The 20,512-nt window shown below is 38.7% G+C and overlaps 1 protein-coding gene across 1 annotated transcript; it reads left to right on the top strand.

Moving 5' to 3' along the window:
* Positions 1-9,163: 9,163 nt before the first annotated feature.
* On the top strand, positions 9,164-18,866 carry TM4SF19 (transmembrane 4 L six family member 19). The gene is made up of 5 exons (XM_069064913.1): positions 9,164-9,399; positions 10,002-10,079; positions 13,835-14,004; positions 15,045-15,228; positions 16,859-18,866. The coding sequence occupies exons 1-5, from the start codon at positions 9,220-9,222 to the stop codon at positions 16,862-16,864; spliced, it is 618 nt and encodes a 205-aa protein (XP_068921014.1). The 5' UTR covers positions 9,164-9,219; the 3' UTR covers positions 16,865-18,866.
* The last annotated feature ends 1,646 nt before the right edge of the window (positions 18,867-20,512 follow it).

Genomic DNA, 20,512 nt, shown 5'->3' with positions numbered 1-20,512 from the left:
CAGTCTATATTTTCATGTTTATTTCTCATTACTTCCTTTGATTAAGTCATTAATGTTTCAGCCAAACTGGCCTGCTTCCTGTTCTTGTACTACATGTTCCATCTTCCACCTTTGCACAAGCTATCTGTCATGCTTGGAATGTGCTCCTTCCTTATCTTGGTCTCTTTAGATAAGCCCAGCTTCATTCAGGACTCATTTGATGAAAACCTTTTCCTGGACCTACTGGGTTGTTAATGCTGTCTCCCAACTCAAATCTTCAAAGCAGCAAGAGAGAGACAGGAGGTGGCATCTGGCAGGCAAGCCAAAGCACCACCACCACTTCCCTTTAGACCTTGATGGAGAGAGCCCAGGACCCTGAGCCTTAGACCTCAGCCCTTCATGGGGAAAGCCTGGGACCCTGAACCTTAGACTTCAGCCTCAGCCCTTCATGGGGAAAGCTTGGGACCCTGAACCCAATAGGCTTAGGAATAGCAGTAGCAGCCAAACCATGAGCCCTACTTCCATCCCAGGCCCCCCAGCCATCATCTTGGGAACGTGTGACCTGGCAGCAGCTCACATCAGAAAATGATGTGATTTTATCAGTGGAAATGACATTAAAAGGAAAAAAAAGAGGCATTGCCATCTGCTTTGCCACGGTACCCTAAGGATCATGGACCTGTCTTTCTGACTTGCAGCTGAAATCTCCTCTATGAATTACCCTTCCTATTAAAATGTGAGCTCCTGGAGAGCAGGAATTCTCTTACCTTTGCTACCTGCATCCCCAATGACTAGCATAATGCTTTGCACGTAATGAGGATCAAATGAAATAATATTTGTAAAAAGCCTTTAGCACAGTGTCTGACACATAGTAGGCACTATGTACATGCATCACCCCAGAAATGAGCCATCCCTCATAACAAAGAAAACCAGGTCAGTAAAAATAGCTAGCATAGTGGTCTGACAATTTCTGTGATTCTGCCTTTTTATCCACCCAACTCTCTGGTAAGGAGACATATAGGTGACATTATCTATTCTCTATGACCTTTACTTCTTTTTCCTTTACTAAGAATTCACCTTCCTTATAACAATCATTTGTAGTATTATAGTTATGTTTATTGTTTTTATGGTTCTGTTTATTTCACTTTGCATCAGTTCACACAAATCTCATGTTTCTCTGAATTCATCAGATTTGCTGTTCTTATTACACAGTGTTATTCCATCACATTTATGTGCATATAGTCAAACTGTGGTTTGTTCAGTTATTCCCCAGTCAGTCACTACTCACTTTATTTCCAATTCTTTGCCATAGAAAGTACTGTTAAGAATATTTTGTTATATATTGAACTTTGTTTCTGTCTTTTATCCCTTCTTGGGGTATATGCCCAGTAGTGGAATCTCTGAATCAGTGTATCACTGTATAGCAATCCTTATCCCAATGACATAATAGCTTTCCTGACCCAAAATATTTGACATCCTCAGTTTATTTCTCAAAATCTTTAAAAAAATTTATATTAAATTTCATCAAGTTCCAAATTCTTTTTCCCTCACCTCTCCCTGTTCCATCCATTGAGAAGACAAGAAAAACAAATATATATTGTCAAAAATCTTAAATTTTTGTACAGCAAACAATATATCAAAGAAACCACTGTCCAAACTCAGTGACTACTGAAAAGAGGAAACTTTAAAATTAATTATTAAAAGCCAAAATTGATGATTAATCAAGTTATGATTTTAAATATTTGTTTATTTTCTTTAATGGATCAGTTTCCTGGAAAACTCACCCCAAGATGATAAAGGCCACAGCTGTCAAAACTACAAAAGCCATATTGAAAGTTGATTATCTGAAAAATGGCCTGTTCCAAACTCCTCTCTAGTAAAAGAAGGGCTAAAATTCTCTAAGGAGAAAAGTACAGGCAAAACCAATCCCCAAATTAAAGGCAGTATGATGATGTGAAAAGAACATTGGACTTAGAATTCATGACAAGTTCAAACCCTGGTTTTACTGTTTACCTTTACCTTGTGTTACTCTAGGCAAGTCACTTTCCTTTCTGGGTCTCAGTTTGCTCATCTGGAAAATGAGATCATTTAGATTGGATTATCTCTAAGGACCCTTTAGCATTAATCCCATGATCTTAAAAATTTGCAGACTTTACAAAACAGCTTCTTACAATAAATTTTACATTCCTCAGCAATGTTGATATGGGAAGGTCAGATTCCCCTCAATTAGAGACCATGTTCATCTAGGCCTGACCACATTCTTTAAAAAGAAATCTGAAAAAGTTCCTCTAGAAACTATCTATCAAAACTAGTTTATAACCAGTTACAGTCAGGTTATGGCCAATACAGAATTAAAAGGATTGAAGTTGCACCTATAGTAGTCTGCTTGCATTTTTTATTGTTGTTCTTTTGGTCATGGCTATCTCTTCATGACCCCATTTGGGGTTTTCTTGGCAGAGATACTGGAGTGGTTTGCCATTTCCTTCTCTAGCTCATTTTACAGATGAGGAAACTGAGGCAAAGAGAGTTAATTACTTGCCCAGGGTTACACAGCTAGTGAGTATTTGAGGCCAGATTTGAACTCAGGAAGATGATCATCTTCACTCCAGGCCCACAGCACTCTATCCATTGCATCACACAGCTGACCTTATACCTTAAATGACTATAGCATTGCTTTCTTAATGTATCAGCAATGCAATATTCAAAATGCCCACGGAAATTACAGATATGCTGATGTAATTATCAATCACAAAATATATCAGGCTTTCTATATGGGGGAATAAGCTAGAACATTTATTAAAATGCCAGAAGACTGAGTCCCAAAACCAGAAAGTCAAAGCCATCAGAGTAGTTATGAAATTGGCACAGGTGGATAAAGTAGAAAGCACCCACATTCTCAAGCCTTTAAAACAGAACAGGCTACCTCAGGCAAAGGTCCTCCTCTCCCCACTCACAGCAACCACCCAGCATCCAGGAAACGCGCTCCCAGCAGCTCCGGCCCCCTGGCAGTCCTCAGCAGGAGTTCTTAGCAGAAATTCTGGCTGACTCAAAAAAGGGGTTCGTGCTGCTGCTGCCTCTGCTGCTGCTGCCACCGTCACCGCCACTGCTAGCCACCGCAGGAACTCTAGCTTGGCTTCCGCTTCCTCTTGCTCCGCCCCTTCCTGCTACGTCAGCAAGTCCAATGGGGCATCGAAGATCTTTAAATCCCATAACCTTTACACTTATTCCTTTGCCTTAAACTCAAGGGTCTTCACAGTGTGACACTATCCTACCTTTCTAGCCTCATCTCATATCATCCCACACTCCCACCATTCAGTCAGCAGGTTTTTATTAAGCATCTGCCATGTGCAGGCACTGTGCCAAGCTCAGGAATACTGTGCCTTTTGAAGGTATGTGCTTTCTTGGCCTTCTTGACAGTATTTACTCATATTCTCCCCTCTGTCTGGAATGTTGGTAAATTCCCAGGCTTAGAGAGATGGCCAGGCACTCATGCTCCTTCTCTAACAGGTAGCAGTTAATACTCTCTAAATTATGGGGTGAATATCATCCCCATGACACCAAAAAGTGAAAGCAAAACCTAGAACACAATTCATCTACATTCCACTGGGATGGGTTACAATGGGCCAGATTTGCAATGGGGTATGAAGAAAGGGAATACAGAGGCTGATAATGGTTCCCTCAAGTATTTGAAGATAAAGGGTACACTCCTCTGGAGTGCTAGAGTTTCCTCTGGTGGTACACCAGCCTTCTCTATGATGATACAAGGAGCAGTATCTGTGTGAGCTACAAGATTAATCTGCAGTAACAATTTGATATGAGGTTGGAGTGTTCCTACTTATATGCTGAAAGAACTCCATTTCTGACATCTGTCTTTATCAGCGAGGTCTTTAGAGGTTGTTTAATTAAACAATTGAAAATTTGAGTGCTAATTGGTCAGATAGCACAATGCCTGAGCTGGAGCATAGTCTTCTCTGAATGCTAATTGGCAAAGGTTCACTTGCAGTTTTGGAAACAGTCTTGTTCACACTCATGATTGGCCTTTGACCCTCAGCATCTTTAGATGTAGACTCCTGATGTCTGGAGGAAACCTATAATTGATTGGTTTCCATAATTAGTGGGCAGCAAAGTGGCACAGTAGATAAAATGCTGGCCCTGAAGTCAGGAAGACCCATTTAAATCTAGCCTTGGACATTTACTAGCTTTGTGACCCTGGGCAAGTCACTTAACCCTGTTTACCTCAGTATCCTCATCTGTAAAATTAGCTAGGAAAGGAAACGGCAAACTGCTCTAGTATCTTTCGCAAGAAAACTAAACCAAATCAGGGCTGGAATCATGATCACCATAACTCAGGAGAGAGGGCAAAGGCACTATGAAAAAAGGTTCTGCTATACCCAAAGGGTTATAAAACTTTACATAACCTTTGACCCAGCGATACCACTTCTAGGACTGTATCCCAAAGAGATCATAAAAATGGGGAAAGGACCCACATGTACAAAAGTACTTATAGTAGCTCTTTTTGTGGTGGCCAAGAATTGTAAATTGAGGGGATGCCCATCAATTGGGCAATGGCTGAACAAGCTGTGGTATATGAATGTAATGAAATACTATTATTCTATAAGAAATGATGAACAGGTGGACTTCAGAAAAACCTGGAAAGACTTATATAAACTGATGCTGAGTGAAGTGAGCAGAACCAAGGGAATACTGTACACAGTAACAGGCACATTGTTGCAAGGACTGACCTTAACAGACTTAGCCCTTCTCAGCAATGCAAGAATCTAAGACAGCTCCAAAAGACCCATGATGGAAAATGCTATCCACATCCAGAGAAAGAGCTATGAAGTCTGAATGCAGATAGAAGCATAATATTTGCTCTCTCTCCCTTTTTTTGGTTGCTATTTCTTCTTTCTTGTGTTTTCTCCCATTTGTTCTAATTCTTTACAACATGACTAATATGAAATGATGTTTAATATGAATGTATATATAGAATCTGTCAGATTGCTCAACGTCTTGGTGGGGAGAGGAGGGATGGGGAGAAAATTTAAAACTCAAAATCTTATGGAAGTGAATGTTGAAAACTAAAAATTAATTAATTAATTAAAAACAAAAAAGAAAAAAGGTTCTGAATGGTTGCCATCTAGGATTCATGGACCCAATCAGGGTTAGGGGTGGGCAAGACAACCAGCCCATTAGGATACAACACACTGTGGAGTGGGCTGGAGCAGAGGAGAGGACTACAATAAAGAAGGCTCTTTTTAATGTAATTTATACACCCATAAGGCACCTAGGTGGTGCAATGGATAGAGTGCTAGCCCTGGAGTCAGGAAGATCTGAATTCAAATTTGATGTTAGAAACTTACTAGCTGAGTGACTCTGGGCAAGTCATTAACCCTGTTTGCTCCATTTTCCTCATCTGTAAAATGAGCTGGAGAAGGAAATGGCAAACCATTCCAGTATCTTTGCCAAAAAAAACCCAAATGAGGTCACAAAAGAGTCAGACATGACTGAAAAACAACCAAACAACAGTAACACATGTACACACATTTTTAATGCCAGAATATCTTGTTCTCTACAGATTGTAGGTGTATTTGTTTTAGGATCTGACAAGTTTCATGTCTTACAGTGGAAGATCAAAGTGGAGAGTGGAGAGGACAATAACACAGTATGAATTTTAAACTTTGGGCAAATAAATACCTCATCCCAACTTTGGTCTAGAAAAGACAATTTCCACTAGAATGCTTCATCTTTCACCCCTGGGATAGCTGCCAAGTATCAATGTCAAGCAGCTATAACTGAGCCAGTGCCTGGCTTATTTTAACCAGAAGAACAGGAGGGTCATCTGTGGGGCAGAGAGACTTTGAGATTGTGTAAAACAACCTAAGATTCACCACCAATGCAGTATTACTATGGCAACACCTGAGTTTAAACAATGGGTTCACTGTACTGGAAATCATCTTGGAATCCTTGAAAGCACTGCTTAATTTCCCAAAGGCAATCCAATCAACCATCTTCCTACTGTTCTACTTTGGGTCTAACTCATTGTCCACAGGCAACGGAGAACATACTTGTCACTGTACTAACCCAACAGACTGGCCAGCCAACTGCATGGTATAGTCTGGAAGTTAACTACAGATTAGTTTGTTCTTGAGGAACTGGTCAGGCTCTTTATAGATTTCCTCTGTAATAGATATTGGCACATAAGCTGCATTTGAGCATCGCCATCTGGTGATGATGTCTCTTGTGTACACATAGTTCCCTGTAGAGAGAGGCATGTGAATGCAAATACTTCTGACCAGGTGTCATGTTAAGGGGATATAAGATCTTCCCCACCCCTTAATAGGCCTCAGGTGGAACCCATTAAGAGAAGCTTGCCTAGGGGAGGCTTGCTTTGTAGGAAGGCTTTCACTCCTTTTGTTAATTTCTAATTAGACCTTGAGTCAGGAGGATTGTGATGCCCTTTGGCTCTAAAAAGGGTACATGTAGGGGGTTAGCAGTTTGCTTTGAGCCTCACTTGTTGGAAGTGTTCTTGTGATTTGACCAGATGAGACTCTGGGTACCCATTAAGGAGCCCCTCTGGGCTTTGAAAAACCCAGATGTTGGTGCTTCTATCTCTGGTAACTATGTATGTATTGCCTTAGTCAGACAGTTGGATCAGTCTGTTGATCTGTACTAATTTCTCAGACAGTTAGAAGCCCTGTCTGTTGGTCTTTATTTCTCTGCTTGTATTTTCTCTATTTTCTTTGTTTGGATTTTCTCTGAAGTTCAGGGTGATGATTTTTCCCCTGAACCAATGAATGTAATTAAAAAAGATTGTTGATCCCTTAAACAGCTATCTTTCCTATTAAAGCAGATCTAAGAACCTGTGCTAGCAGCCATCCTGTACGCCAGTGTGGTTATCCTATACCAGGTTAGTATGCAGCCTGTCTCTTTTCTCTGCAGTCTGTCAGATCCCTCATATTCAGAAACAGATATAGGAGAGGGATGGATTTCCCTGAATATCTACTATATGTCTTATTTTCCCTATTTTACTGTGAGCTTTGTGAGGGAAGGTCCTACATCTTATTTATTTGGGTATACCCTTTCATTGTACAGCACAAGGTACAATACATTGGAGAAAATGTTTGTTGAATGAATGGATAACTTCCAAGGTTTGAAAGTCCTGATGAACTCTTCTCTGATCAGACTATATCTGGAATATCATGTTCATACAGAGTGAGCTGCCCTTTCCAACAAAGTTTTAAAAAGAGAGGAAAAAAACCCAGTTCAGCAAAACCAACCACATGTCAACTGGGTCTGACAGAATGTATATTACACTCTGGGTGTGACATTTTAAGGAAGGATATACTCAGTAATATGCAATATCCTTGATGCCACTTTTTTAATTTTTTTTATTTATTTTTAGTTTTCAATATTCACTTTTATAGGATTTTCAGTTCCTTCCTCCTTCCTCCCCAAGATGGTATGCAACCTGATATAGGCTATATATGTACAATCATATCAAACATATTTCCACATTAGCCATGTTGTGAAAGAAGAATCCGAACAAAAGGGAAAAACCACAAAAAAGAAAAAAAGAGAAGATAGGATGCTTTGATCTGTATTCAGACTCCATAGTTCTTTCTCTGGATGTGGATGGGCATTTTCTGTCATGAGTCCCTTGGAATTGTCTTCAATCATTGCCTTGCTGAGAAGAGCTAAGTCAGTCATAGCTGATCATTTCACAGTGTTGCTGTTACTGTGTACAATGTTCTCCTGGTTCTCATCTCACTCAGCACTGGATGGCACTCCTTAAGAAAACACATTGATAAACTGGAGATGGTACAAAGGAGAATACCTAGAAACCACAACTCTAACGAAGGAACAGGGGTCTTTAGCCAGGAGAAGAGATGACTTAGTAGGGATAAATTAACTGTCTTCAAGCCCTGCAGGACCATCATACAAGAAAGAAATTAGATTTGTTTTTGGAGGATTCTTGGAGGACAGAATTAGGAGAAATTAAATGAATGGGTGAAAAAAAGCATGTATTTAACAGTTATGGGAGCAAAGCGCTTGAAATACAAATAGGAAAGAAAAACCCAATGAGTGGAAGTTGCAGACTTTGGTACAATACAAGCTTAACAGGGGCGGCCAGGAGGCTCAGCAAGTAAGAGCACCGGCCCCAGTGTCGGGATGACCTGGGGATCAAATCCGGGCTCAGATACTCAGCACCACACCCAGAAATAACTGGCCCTGTAACCTTGAGCAAGTTACTTAACCCCGATTGCTTTAAAAATAAAAAATAAAAAAAATACAAGCTTAACAACGACAACTTCTGGGGGGCTTGGAAAGTGGAAAGTGCTTTTCCTTTCTTTTTTCCACCAAGAGACCCTTTCAGCTTTGGACACATGGATTGAGGTCAAATCTGACATTCATGGAGAGTCTTTAAGATCCTACCCCAGAGCGCTGGGAAAAGTTCTTAAAGCTTAGGTTTTACTGTTGTCCAAGATCCTCCCAAAAAGAAGGGAATAGAAAGAAATCCAATGTAACCTATAGATCTGGACAGCCACTTGTCTCCTGTACACACACAAAAAATGCTAAACACAAAATACTCACAAGCAGGCATTGATCATAAAACAAAACAAAACTTAAAGAATAAGTAGCAATAAGCTACATTGTTATCTCTTGGGAGTTGGTAGGCATTTGTAGGACTTAGTAGGCATTTTGTGGGACTGCTAAGTAGGCAATTCTCATTTCTCCTCAGTTTTTCATTCTCCAATTACCTCAAGGTCTATGTCTTTAAGCAAGCCAGGGCAAGGCTTGAACCCATCCTTCTCTCAGTAGTCATCATCTCAGATACAGAAAATCCTTCAGCCAGCCAGCTCCAGCGGAGAGTCTTGGGATCTCCTAAACTCTCCATTTCAGGAGGATATCTCAGTTATTACTCAATGCTTAGAGAAAAAATACAGAACAAGAGGCCTAGGGCTCGGGTTAACTTAAGCAGAAAGTACTTTAGCTGACATGTGCTTCCAGCCTGCAGAAGGGCTACGGGGTGGGCGGGGGTGGGTAACAAGATGTTGGCACATCTTTGTTAACCTCATTGCCTTCACTGTCTGTCCTTGCTTTCTGTGATTACATTCAGTGACATGGAGAGAAATCAGTTGGTCAGAGACAAGAGGGTATGGGAAGGTTGATTGAAAGCTGGAGCTGTGATAACCTCCCGCTCTGATTCTATCTTTTAGGGTACAGTTCTTGGCCCAGCTCACGATGGCATGCTCTCGGTCATGTTCCCGCATCTTGGGGGTCAGCCTGGGCATCTCAGCCCAACTTGCTGCTGGTGCTAACCTTGCTCTACTCTTTCCTGACTGGGAACTGACCTATCTGAAGAATGGCCTTATAGGCAAACATGCTATGAGAGGTGCTGGCCTTTGGGGAGGTGGCCTGATGGTAAGCAGACAACTTTTTCTCCACACTGGTCACCTTTTCTGCTCTTGTGGTGGCTGTGCAGTTAGGTCAGGAAGAGGTTTTTTTCTGAGGACCCAACACACTGATCTGAAACCTGAGATAGCTTTGATCGTAACTGGGAAACAAGAAAAGAGAAGAATCCTTGCACCCAGGTTGCCAAATTGTAGTTTGGAGAATATAGGGAATATTCTGACTGGGGTAAGTATTGTGAACTAACTCTTATCAGCATGGTCAGACGGGCCTTAAATGCATTGTGTTCTGATTGTTTGAAACCGAATAAATTGGTCAGTTAGGTGGTACAGTGGATAGAGCACCAGCCCTGGAGTCAGGAGGACCTGAGTTCAAATTCAGCCTCAGACATTTACTAGCTATGTGACCTTGGGCAAGTCATTTAACCCTGATTACCTCCCCTTTCCAACCCCTCCTCCCCAAAAAAAGACACTGAATAAGATATTGAAACGAAGGATAATCCTGTATATTCAGGGTATTTGACTAATCTACTAAGCATGAAGGTGGGATCCTAAAAACTACTAGAAACCTGATTCTCCTTTCTACTCCCTCCTTACTTTTTATGTTTTCCATAGGTACTCTTTGCATCCATTCTCATCACATTGGTAGGCTGGCGCCGGGGCTGCTTCAGTAACACTGGGCCCTGCAAAAGTGTAAGTGATTCTTTTGTTCTAATTCTTAAAATGTTGTGATTCTTATGTCTTTTTCTTGTAGTTCATTGCTTAATTTGGTATATTTCTTGAATGAGGAAAGTATATAATACAACTGTATATTATCTAGCTTGCTTGTTGGTGTTTGTCCTTTGTTCTCACAGGGGACTATGGCATCAGGAAAGTGATGCCATGACCTGTGAAGTCAATTGGATTTGAGTGAGGGAGGGCGCTGTGCAAAGTCACCAGCTTCACTTTCTCCTCTGGAGCCCCTAGGTCCAATGGAAGGGGAACCTTGGAGCTTCAGGATTTGCCAAAGAGTTCCAGTGGGATGTTTTCCTCTTAGCTAATTTTATCAGATGTTCTGGCAAGAAGCCTCTAAGATAGTGGGGGTCACCTTCAAGATGGAAATAAGTAAGGATCATCCTGTCCTTGTTAACCTCGGGATCTCTATTTTTATACCCTTGTAGCTCTGTTTCTTTGACCTCTAAGCTTACTTTTTTGGGGAAGATCGTGTTTTACCAAAACTCATAGTACAGAGGTTTTACCCTGTATATTTTCTCTCCAAGACAAACAACTTTTGCAAACCTAAACAAATATGGAAATCAAATTAATAATCTGTAAGTTTTAAATCTCATGAGAAATAATAATTACACTTTATCAACTGATATTTCTGGATACCTGCTATATAGCTTTTTTTTTAAGCAGTCGGAGTTAAGTGACTTGTCTAGGGTCACACAGCTAGTAAGAGCCTGAGGTCAAATTTGAATTCAGATCCTCCTGACTCTAGGTCTGGTGTTCTATCTACTGCACCACTCAGCTGCCCTCTGTTATGTAATTCTGGACCTAAGTTTATGTATCTGTAAAATGAGGGACTTGACCTGGATACTAAGTTCCCTTCCAGCTCTAACATTTTATAAAATAAAATAACCTGGAGGTTTTTATCTTCACTATAGATGAAGATAAAAATCTATCTATATCATAGAGACAGGTATTTAATATATGTGTATGATATACATATTACATAAAAATAAATAATGTTGATTAATTAATGCAAAGTGAAGTAAACAGAACCAAGGAAACAATAAACATGGTGATTTCAATAATGTAAGTGGGAAGAATAAAGGAAACTAAATTATGTAATTATATTGACCAAGCTTGTCCCAGGAGAAGAAATCCCTTCTTTAGAGAAGTGGAAGATCATGGGTATAGAGTGATACTCTGTCATACTTGGTTGATGTGTTGGTTAATTATGCTGAACTTCTTTTCCCCCTCCTCTCTTTTTCACTTTTTTTGCTACAAAAGATGGCTTGCAGGTAGAGGAGGAAGACATTACGTAATGAAGGTGTTATAAAAACAAGAGAGAGAAAAAACAATTGAAGTTTTTAAAATTAAATTTAATTTTTCACAATTACCATTGGAAAACATTATTTTAAAAAAGAAGTTTTGATGACGCCTTTTGTTTTTATATAAAAATCATCTCTGGATACTACTTCAATGAACCCTTCCTCATAAAAAGGAAAAGGAAAAATAGTTAAGCAAAAGCAACTGACACAGTGACTGTATACAACAATATATTCAATGCTTCACACCCATGGTCCTCCACCTTTCTACCAAAAGTAGGGAAGTACTTCATCTCTGAGATTAGGATTGGTCTTTACAGTTACTCATCAATCAGCTTCATTTTAGTGCTCTTTTCATTTTTATTATGATTTTTGTGCGTATTGTTCTATTAATTCTACTTGTTTCATTCTGCATCAGTTCATACAAATCTTACCACATTTCTCTGAATTCCTCATATTTCTCATTTCTGAGTGCACAATAAAATACCATTGTATTCATATATAACTAATTTAGTCATTCTCCAAATGATGCACACACACACACACATGCACACATTGTATCCAGTTCTTTTTTGTCACACACAAAAATTCTATTGTAGATAGATTTGTATTATAGATATTTTGGCATATATGGAGCCTTTTTTGTCTTTAATGTTGTTGGGCTAAATGACCAGTAGAAAGCTCTTTGAATCAAAGGGAATGAACAGTTAAGTGTCTTTTCTTACATAATTCTAAATTGTTTTCCAGAATTCACTGTGAATCTTTTAACTTAAGATGAAAACCTTCTGGAACATGTGCATAGCTTCTTGGGCTTCAGGGCAATAATGGAAAAACTACTGTATATCTGTTTTTTTTTTTTAATTATGTACTCCTTACTCAAATGTATTTGAAACTTTATATTTTGGAAGAAGTAATCTGGTTCCTTTAAGAAATTAGATTTGGAAGTGAACTGGAAGCTAGCAAAGACAATAATGATAATAGCTAACATTTATATAAACATTATATAATTATATATTATATTATATATATACATTATATAAACATAAGCCAGACACTGTGTTAAATACTTTACCATTTTAACTCATTTGATCCTCACAACAACCCTTGAAGGCAGGTGCTATTATCATCCCCATTACAGATGAAGAAGCTGAAGCAAACAGGATTAAGTGACTTGCCCAGGGTCACACAGCTAGTAAGTGTCTAGGGCGAGATCCTGCCTCCAAGTCTAGCGCTCTATCCACGGAGTCACCTATCTTTCCAAGAACCACTTCATACCAGTTAGGAATGCAAATGACAAACAAGTTAGCTACCAGAATTGCTGATTAGAAAAGAGGGTGTTCCATGCGGCCAGGTGGCTCAGCAAGTAAGAGCACCGGCTCCAGTGTCGGGATGACCTGGATCAAATCCGGGCTCACATACTCAGCACCACACCCAGAAATAACTGGCTGTGTAACCTTGAGCAAGTTACTTAACCCCAATTGCTTAAAAAAAAAAAAGAAAGAAAAGAGGTGTTCAGAGTTTGGCCATAATTTTTCTTTTTCTCTCCTGTGTTTGTTTTGAAAGAGAATTCACGAATGAGAAAGTCAGGATTTAGACAGGGGAAATTTGATCATATTTTGGACGAACTGTGAGTAAATGGTTAAAAGTCAATCCACCTAGTGAGATCAAGGGCTGAATAAAACTTATCCGTAAAAGCTTTTGATGTAAAGAGGTTGTGAAGCCCTATTGTACCTGCTGACTTTCAAGCACTGAAGCTCTAGATGTAGATGGATTCCCTACAGAGAAAAGCCTGTTTCCTATAATCCTGATACTTCTCTTTCATCTTCTGCGAGGTACATAGCACCATTGCAACAACCACAATCATCCTAGTTAGACTCTTGGGGAAGCAAATTGCCATAGATGGCGACATAGTGCAGAGAGTACTAGGCCTACAGACTGGAAGAATCATTTTCTTTTTTTTTTCCTTTTTTTTTTTTGGAGGGGAGAGGGCAGGACAATTGGGGTTAAGTGACTTGCTCAAGGTCACACGGCTAGTAAGTGTGTCAAGTGTCTGTGACCAGATTTGAACTCAGGTCCTCCTGACTCTAGGGCCGTGCTCTATTCACTGTGTCCACCCCACCTAGGAAGACTCATTTTCCTGAGTTCAAATGTGGCTTCAGACACTTACTAGCTTTGTAACCTTGTTTGCCTCAGTTTCCTCATCTTTAAAATGAGCTGGAGAAGGAAGTGGCAAAACACTCCAGAATCTTTGCCAAGAAAACCCCAAAAATGGAGTTACAAAGAGCTGGACATGACTGAACAACAAATGTATCAGTGGGGTGGGGAAAGGCACAATGACTTGCCTGGGACACACTATAGGTTAGTGGGTAATTCTGTCTCAAATTTAATTTCACTGTTTTTTCCTTCCTTCTATAGATGTTTATTTCCATGCTGGCAGGTTGCCTGGCTATTTTGGGGGCCTTTGTTTGCTTTATCACATCTGGTGTGGCCCTGAAGGATGGTCCCTTCTGCATGTTTGATGTTCCCTCATCCAATGAGACACAAGCCTCAAAGTATGGCTATCCATTTAAAGACTTGAATGACAGGTATTTTTGCCAAAAAAACAAACAAACCCAAAAAACAAAAAACTTCATGGACAGTATGTCCACAAAGAGTTGGCCACAATTGAACAACTACAACAACTTCTTGGCTACTCTTTAACAGCAGAACCTTTTCTCGTAACAAAGAAAAAAGTTAAGTAAAAAAAAAATCAATCAAGACAGTGACCATATCTGATTTCATCGGCCAAATTTCATACTGGTAGTTTATCTATCACCTCTACTGAATGTGTATTTTATGGAAATTGTGTCTTTTAATTATTGTTTTATTGTTGCTTTCATTTATAGCGTTGTGATCATTGTGTCCATTGTCCTTCTGGTTTTACTTTCTTCACTCTGCATGAGTTTATACAAGTCTGGCCATATTTCTCTGAATTCCTAATGTTCATTGTTAATTACAGTGAAATAATGTGCTGTTCTTTTCACACGCCACAGTTCATTCTGCCGTTACCCAACGGACACTTTGCAGTTTTTGTTGTTTTGGTCACAAAAAGCACTGCTATAGATACACGGGACATTTCTTTCTGTCTTTGATATCGTTAGGGCATACATTTAATAGTGCGATTGCTAGGTCCAAGAGTGTGAGCAGTTTCGTATCTTTTCAGTGTGGAGGATTGGGTATAATTTTACAGCTTGTTTTCCAGAGTGGCTGGAGTGGGTAAACTCCTTTAGAATGAGAGAATTTTATTCTTTGTATTGTATCTCTGATGCTTAGCATGGTGTCTAACACTTGGTAGACACTTAAAATGCTTATTGAAAACATTTTTAAATGTTTATTGAATGATTGATTGCTTCATTAGAGCAGCTAATCCTTCTGACACAAAATTTCTTTTTTGGGTTCTGATTTGAAGTCTTATATTTATTTTCCTCTAACTTTGAGTTGAGTGAAGGTGAAAACCTAACCTCTTTATACAAGAGGTTTATGTTTTTGATTTACGAAGTCTGTTTCTAGAGTGTCTAAGATTCTTAATTTAATTTGTTTAGTTTTCTGTGTTCATTACTTGGTTTTCTTATCTTTTTTGGGATAGGAACTACCTTTATGACCACTTCCTCTGGGATTCAGTCTGCATTGAACCTCCTAGAGCCGTCGTCTGGCATGTAATTTTCTTCTCCATACTCTTGAGTGTCAGCGGCATCCAGATTCTTCTGGTATTGGCTCAGCTAATCAACAGCTTCTTGGGTCTCTTCTGTGGCATCTTTGAGAAGACAGAGGTAATTTCTGTTTTAGGTGTCTCTGTGGCAAAATGGGTTTTAGAATCTCCTAGGATTCCTACTTAGAATCCTTGAGTAATAATAGTAATAGCTAACATTATTTTATTATTTTTCTTTCCCTACAATTCTTTTTTAAATATTATTTTACTTTTTCCAACTACAATTGTAAATACAATTTTAACATTCATTTAAAAATTTTGGGTGGGGGGGGCAGCTAGGTGTTGCAGTGAATAGAGCACGGGCTCTGGAGTCAAGTGGACCTGAGTTCAAATCTGTCCTCAGACACTTAATACTTACTAGCTGTATGACCTTGGCAAGTCACTTAACCCCAACTGCCCTGCCTTCCCCCCTCCAAAAAGCAAAAAAAAAAAAATTTTTTAATTCCAAATTTTCTCCCTCCTTACTCTCCCTTCTCCCTAAAAAGTAAGAATTTTAAATAGGTTATATATGTGCAATCATGTAAAATATATTTCTGTGTTAGTCATGGCTAACACTAATTTAGAGCTTTAAGGTCTGTGAGGGGATTTGCATATATTACCTTATTTAAGACTTATAAAGCTATGTGAGGTAGGTGCTATTGTTAAACCTGTTTTATAGATAAGGAAACTGAGCTTGAGAAAATCCAAGTGATTTACCCAGGGTCATGGCTATTAAGTGTCAGGGAATGATTTGAACTCAGGTGTTCCAGGTCCAAGACTAGGCCTGCATCCCCTATATATCACCTAACTACCTCTGACTGAGCTAGGAGATAGAGACAGAAGGTCCCAGTGGTAGGAACTGGAGTTGAATATGGAAAAGGGAATGTGTGTGTTGGGGTGAGAGAGGGGAAATCCTAAGTTACAAAAAGCATCTAGAGGGACCATAAAGGTGTTCGTGGACCAGGAAGGCAAAAAGGCAAAGGACATAGATGGAGAAAGGCAGAGGAGAAGACAGTTCTAGAAATGATGTTAGGTTAGAAAAGAATCCTGAAAAGAAGAACTTTGGGACAACTCCACTTAAGTTAGTCAGATTTCAGATGCAAATTAGCTGCTAGCTAGAAGCCTTCAGGAGACTTTGAGCTATTCAGATAAGGTGAGTTAAAGTTGAGGGAGACCAGTATCACCATACCTGAGGTGCAAATGAAATGTTGGGATGGTAAAGTGTGTGTGTGTGTGTGTGTGTGTCTATCTGTCTGTGTGTCTGTTGGGGAGAGAAAACAGCAAGGCAGAGGGAAACACAGGTGCTGTTTTTACTCCCTTCCACATCAGGACCACTCTTACTTGGAGAGGACTGCTAGATAACTATCTTGGAGATCTCCAAACCACAAGGGCCAAAGCATGGAGACTGGAACACTTACCCTTTCGTAGCCTATGTTCAAGTGGGCAGAGCTTTTTGGGTGTCCCTGGCTGTACTCTTTCTCTACTTTCCTCTTGTAACTATAGTTTTAAAGACTATTTGGCTTGAGGAAGAGGTTAGAGAAAGTGGACAGACTATGCAGTCAGGGAAAGAGGCAGAGGCTGCTCATTAGGCTGGACAGGGAATACAAAAGTCTGGTCTCCATTGAGTTGCCCAAGTTTAGAACTCATATAGTGAAAAACTTTGATGAGCACTACTGTTTTCCTCTTGGACTTACTGGTTTATTTTGTTTCAGGTTTAGCTTCTAGTCTGTGGCAGAGATGCTGTTCTCAAGTTGTTCTTCTTCCTAAAAAGAAGCTGATTAAGGAAGCAAGGAAACATGAAGAAAACACAAGGGACTGATGTTTAAAATTGGTACTTAGACGAAGTAAGAAATATACTTTCCACTGATTACCCTGCCCTCTTTACTATATCCCCAATGGACATAGCTATCAATTATCGATAGGAAAGTCCTAACATAAAGTTCACAGCCAAGAAACAGGCCATTAAAAATGAGTTAACAACAGAGAAAGAATCTGACCATAGATAGTTACTACAGTAATAGAGGAGATCAGAAGAAGACAATGAAGTAAAAATAGCTCCTTGTAAAGTTCCAAGGGAAAATGTAAAATGATCACAAGTCCAAAAAGAATTGGAAGAGCTTAAAAATCAAATAAGAGATGAAAAGGAAACATTGGGAAAAGAAATAATAGTAATGCAATAAAATCAGGAAAATTATGAAAAGAAAGTTAACCAATTGGAAAAAGGAATCCCAAAACTTACTAAAGAAAATAATTCCTTAAAAATTAGAATTTGGCAAGAGAAAGCTAGTGACTTTGTAAGACATCAAGAAATAATAAGACAAAATCAAAATAATGAAAAAATAGAAGAGAACATAAAATATCTCATTAGAAAAACAATTGACTTGGAAAACAAATCAAGGAGAGATAATATAAGGACTGTTGGACTACCTGAAAGTCATGATCAAAAAAGGGTCTAGATCCTATACATTAAGAAGTTATTAAGGAAAATTGCCCTGAAATTCTAGAAATAGGGGATAAAATAGAAATCAAAAAAATCTATCACCACCTATCCCCAAAAGAAAATTCACAGGAACATTATAACTATGTTTCAAAGCTCCCAGATCAAGGAGAAAATATTATAAACAACTAGAAAGAAACAATTCAAATATTATGGAGCTTCAGTCAGGATAACACAAGACTTGGCAGTTTCTACATTAAAAGACCAATGGTCATGGAATATAATATTGTGAAGAACAAAGGAGCTGGGTTTGCAACCAAGAATAACCTACCTAGCAAAGCTAAGTGGAATCCTGCAAGGAGGAAAAAAATGTATATTTGATGAATCAAAAGATTTTCAGGCATTTTTGAGGAAAAGACCAGAATTGAACAGAAATTTGACTTACAAATACAAGAATAAGGAGAAACATAAGAAGGTAAACATGAAAGCCTAATCATAAGGTATTTAATAAAGTTAAGCTGTTTACTTCTTATATGGGAAAACGGTATTTGTAACACTTAAGAATATTATCACTAGGGTAGTTAGAAAGAATATACATATATAGAAGGCTTTGGGTTGAGTTGATTATGGTGGGTGAATCCTAAAAAATTAATTAGGTAGGGAGAGGCAACATGGAGCAAATTATCTCATATAAAAGAGGTGTGAATAGATGAGCTTTTACAATGGAGTAGAAGAAGGGGTGAAGAGCAGGTAGAGAGGGAACCTTATTCAGAACTGAGCAAAAGAGGGAATAACACATACATTTAGTTGGGTATAACAATCTTCTTAGGGGTGGCTAGGTGGTACAGTGAATAGAGCACCGGAGTCAGGAGGACCTGAGTTCAAATTTGACCTCACTTAACACAAAAACTAGCCATGTGACCTTGGGCAAGTCACTTAACCCCAACTGCCCTCCAAAAAGCAAAAAAAAAAAAAAGTTAAAAATCTTCTTAACTCACAAAGAAATACAAGGGCAAGGGGATAGGTTAAGGGAGGTACTCTTAGAAGGGTGTGCAGATTAGGGAGCCAATAGTCAGAAGGACATTATACTTCTCAGGAAGGTTAGGGTAAAGAGAGAGAGAGAAGGATAAGCAGCAGGGGAAAATAGGATTAAAAGAAATACACAGCTAGTAATTTTAACTTTGAATGTGAATGGGATGAATTTACCCATAAAATGGAAATACAGAGTAGGATGTATCTAAAAACCAGAACCTGACAATATGTTGTTTACAAGAGACATACATAGAGTACAAATAAAGGACTGGAATAGAATGTATTCAGTATTCAGCTGATATAAAAAAACAGCAGAAGTAGCAATCATGATCTCAAAAAAGTTAAAACTAAAATAGATTTAATTAAAAGACATAGACCTTTATAATCTCCATTTTTTACCATATTATGAGAAAGGAATTTTCTTAACTGAATAAGTGGTAAATACAATAAGCTAAGAGAGTTCACAAAGTGTCAATTGAAAATATAACCTAGGGGGTGGCTAAGTGGCACAGTGAATAGAGCACTAGCCCTGGAGTCAGGAGGACCTGAGTTCAAATTTGGCCTCAGACATTTAACACTTACTAGCTATGTGACCTTGGCAAGTCATTTAACCCCAATTGCCCTGCCTTCCCCCCTCCAAAGAGCAAAATACCCCTCAAAAACAAACAAAAAAACCCCTAAAATATAACCCAAGATATCTGTGTTTTCTTTACCATTAACATGCCATAAAATAGCATATGTCCATAAAATATTAAGATAAAAAAAGTCCCATTATTCAAAGTAGTGTCTGCTTAAAGTGCCCTTTCTTTGGTAGTCATTAACAAAAGAATGCTCTGGTCAGCCTCCTCTGTCTTTGTTGACACAGGGGGCATTCTCTGAGTTTACTCAGATCTGTTAGGTCAAGGTGCTTCTTCTGGTTGATTAGTTCAGGCTCTGGCCCTTACTGGAATTCAAAATGATATTAAATGATTATCAATATAGACACATACACACATATACACATACACATATGTATATATATATACACATATATTTGTTTTAAATAAAGGTTTATTTTTATATAATTTATATACTTATATATTGTAACAGTAATATTTGAAAAATAAATGTGAATAACTAAGCTATTCTGAATAATATGAATATTCATGGTTGTGGTTTGTCATTCATTCTTTTTTTTGTTATGGATTTATTTTTTATTTTAATTAATTTGTTTCCTTTTAGTTCACAGGATTCAATTCCACAATTCCTTGAGTTTCACATTTTGTTCCCCTCCCTCTCCTCCCCACCATGGCAGCATATAGTCAAATATAGGATCTGTAGATACTTTCACATTATACATTAGTCAGGTTATAAAGACGGATTGTATCAGCTGGAATGAAAAAACGGTAAAGAGGACATAAAACCAAGTAAGAGAAGGAAAAAGATCAGGTATTTTGCTTCCACCTGGACATAAACTCAGTTCTTTCTAGTTCTTTCTCTGGATGCACATATTTCTCTCCATCATGAGTCTTTTGGGATTGACTTATATCACTGCATTGCTGAGAGGAGTCCAGTCTTTCAAAGTTGGTCATCACACATACGTTGTGTCTGTGATTGTGTACAAATTTCTCCTGGTTCTACTCTTCTCACTCAGCATCAGTTTGTATAAGCCTCTCCAGGTAAATATGAAGACCGTCTGCTCCTCGTTTCTTATAGCACAATAGTATTCCATAACATGCATATACCACAACTTGTTCAGCCATTCCCCAATTGATGGGCACCCCCTTAATTTCCAATTCTTTGCTACCACAAAAAGAGCTGCTATAAACATTTTTGTACATATGGGTCTTTCTCCCACTTCTATGATCTCTTTGGGATATAACCCTAGGAGTGATATTGCTGGATCAAAGGGTATGAA

Source organism: Petaurus breviceps, unplaced genomic scaffold (assembly GCF_028583685.1).
Source record: "Petaurus breviceps papuanus isolate PSGF00001 unplaced genomic scaffold, PetGlider_PUasm1.0 90654, whole genome shotgun sequence".
NCBI classification, from domain to species: Eukaryota; Metazoa; Chordata; class Mammalia; order Diprotodontia; family Petauridae; genus Petaurus; species Petaurus breviceps.
This window is presented reverse-complemented; position numbering and strand designations above follow the sequence as displayed.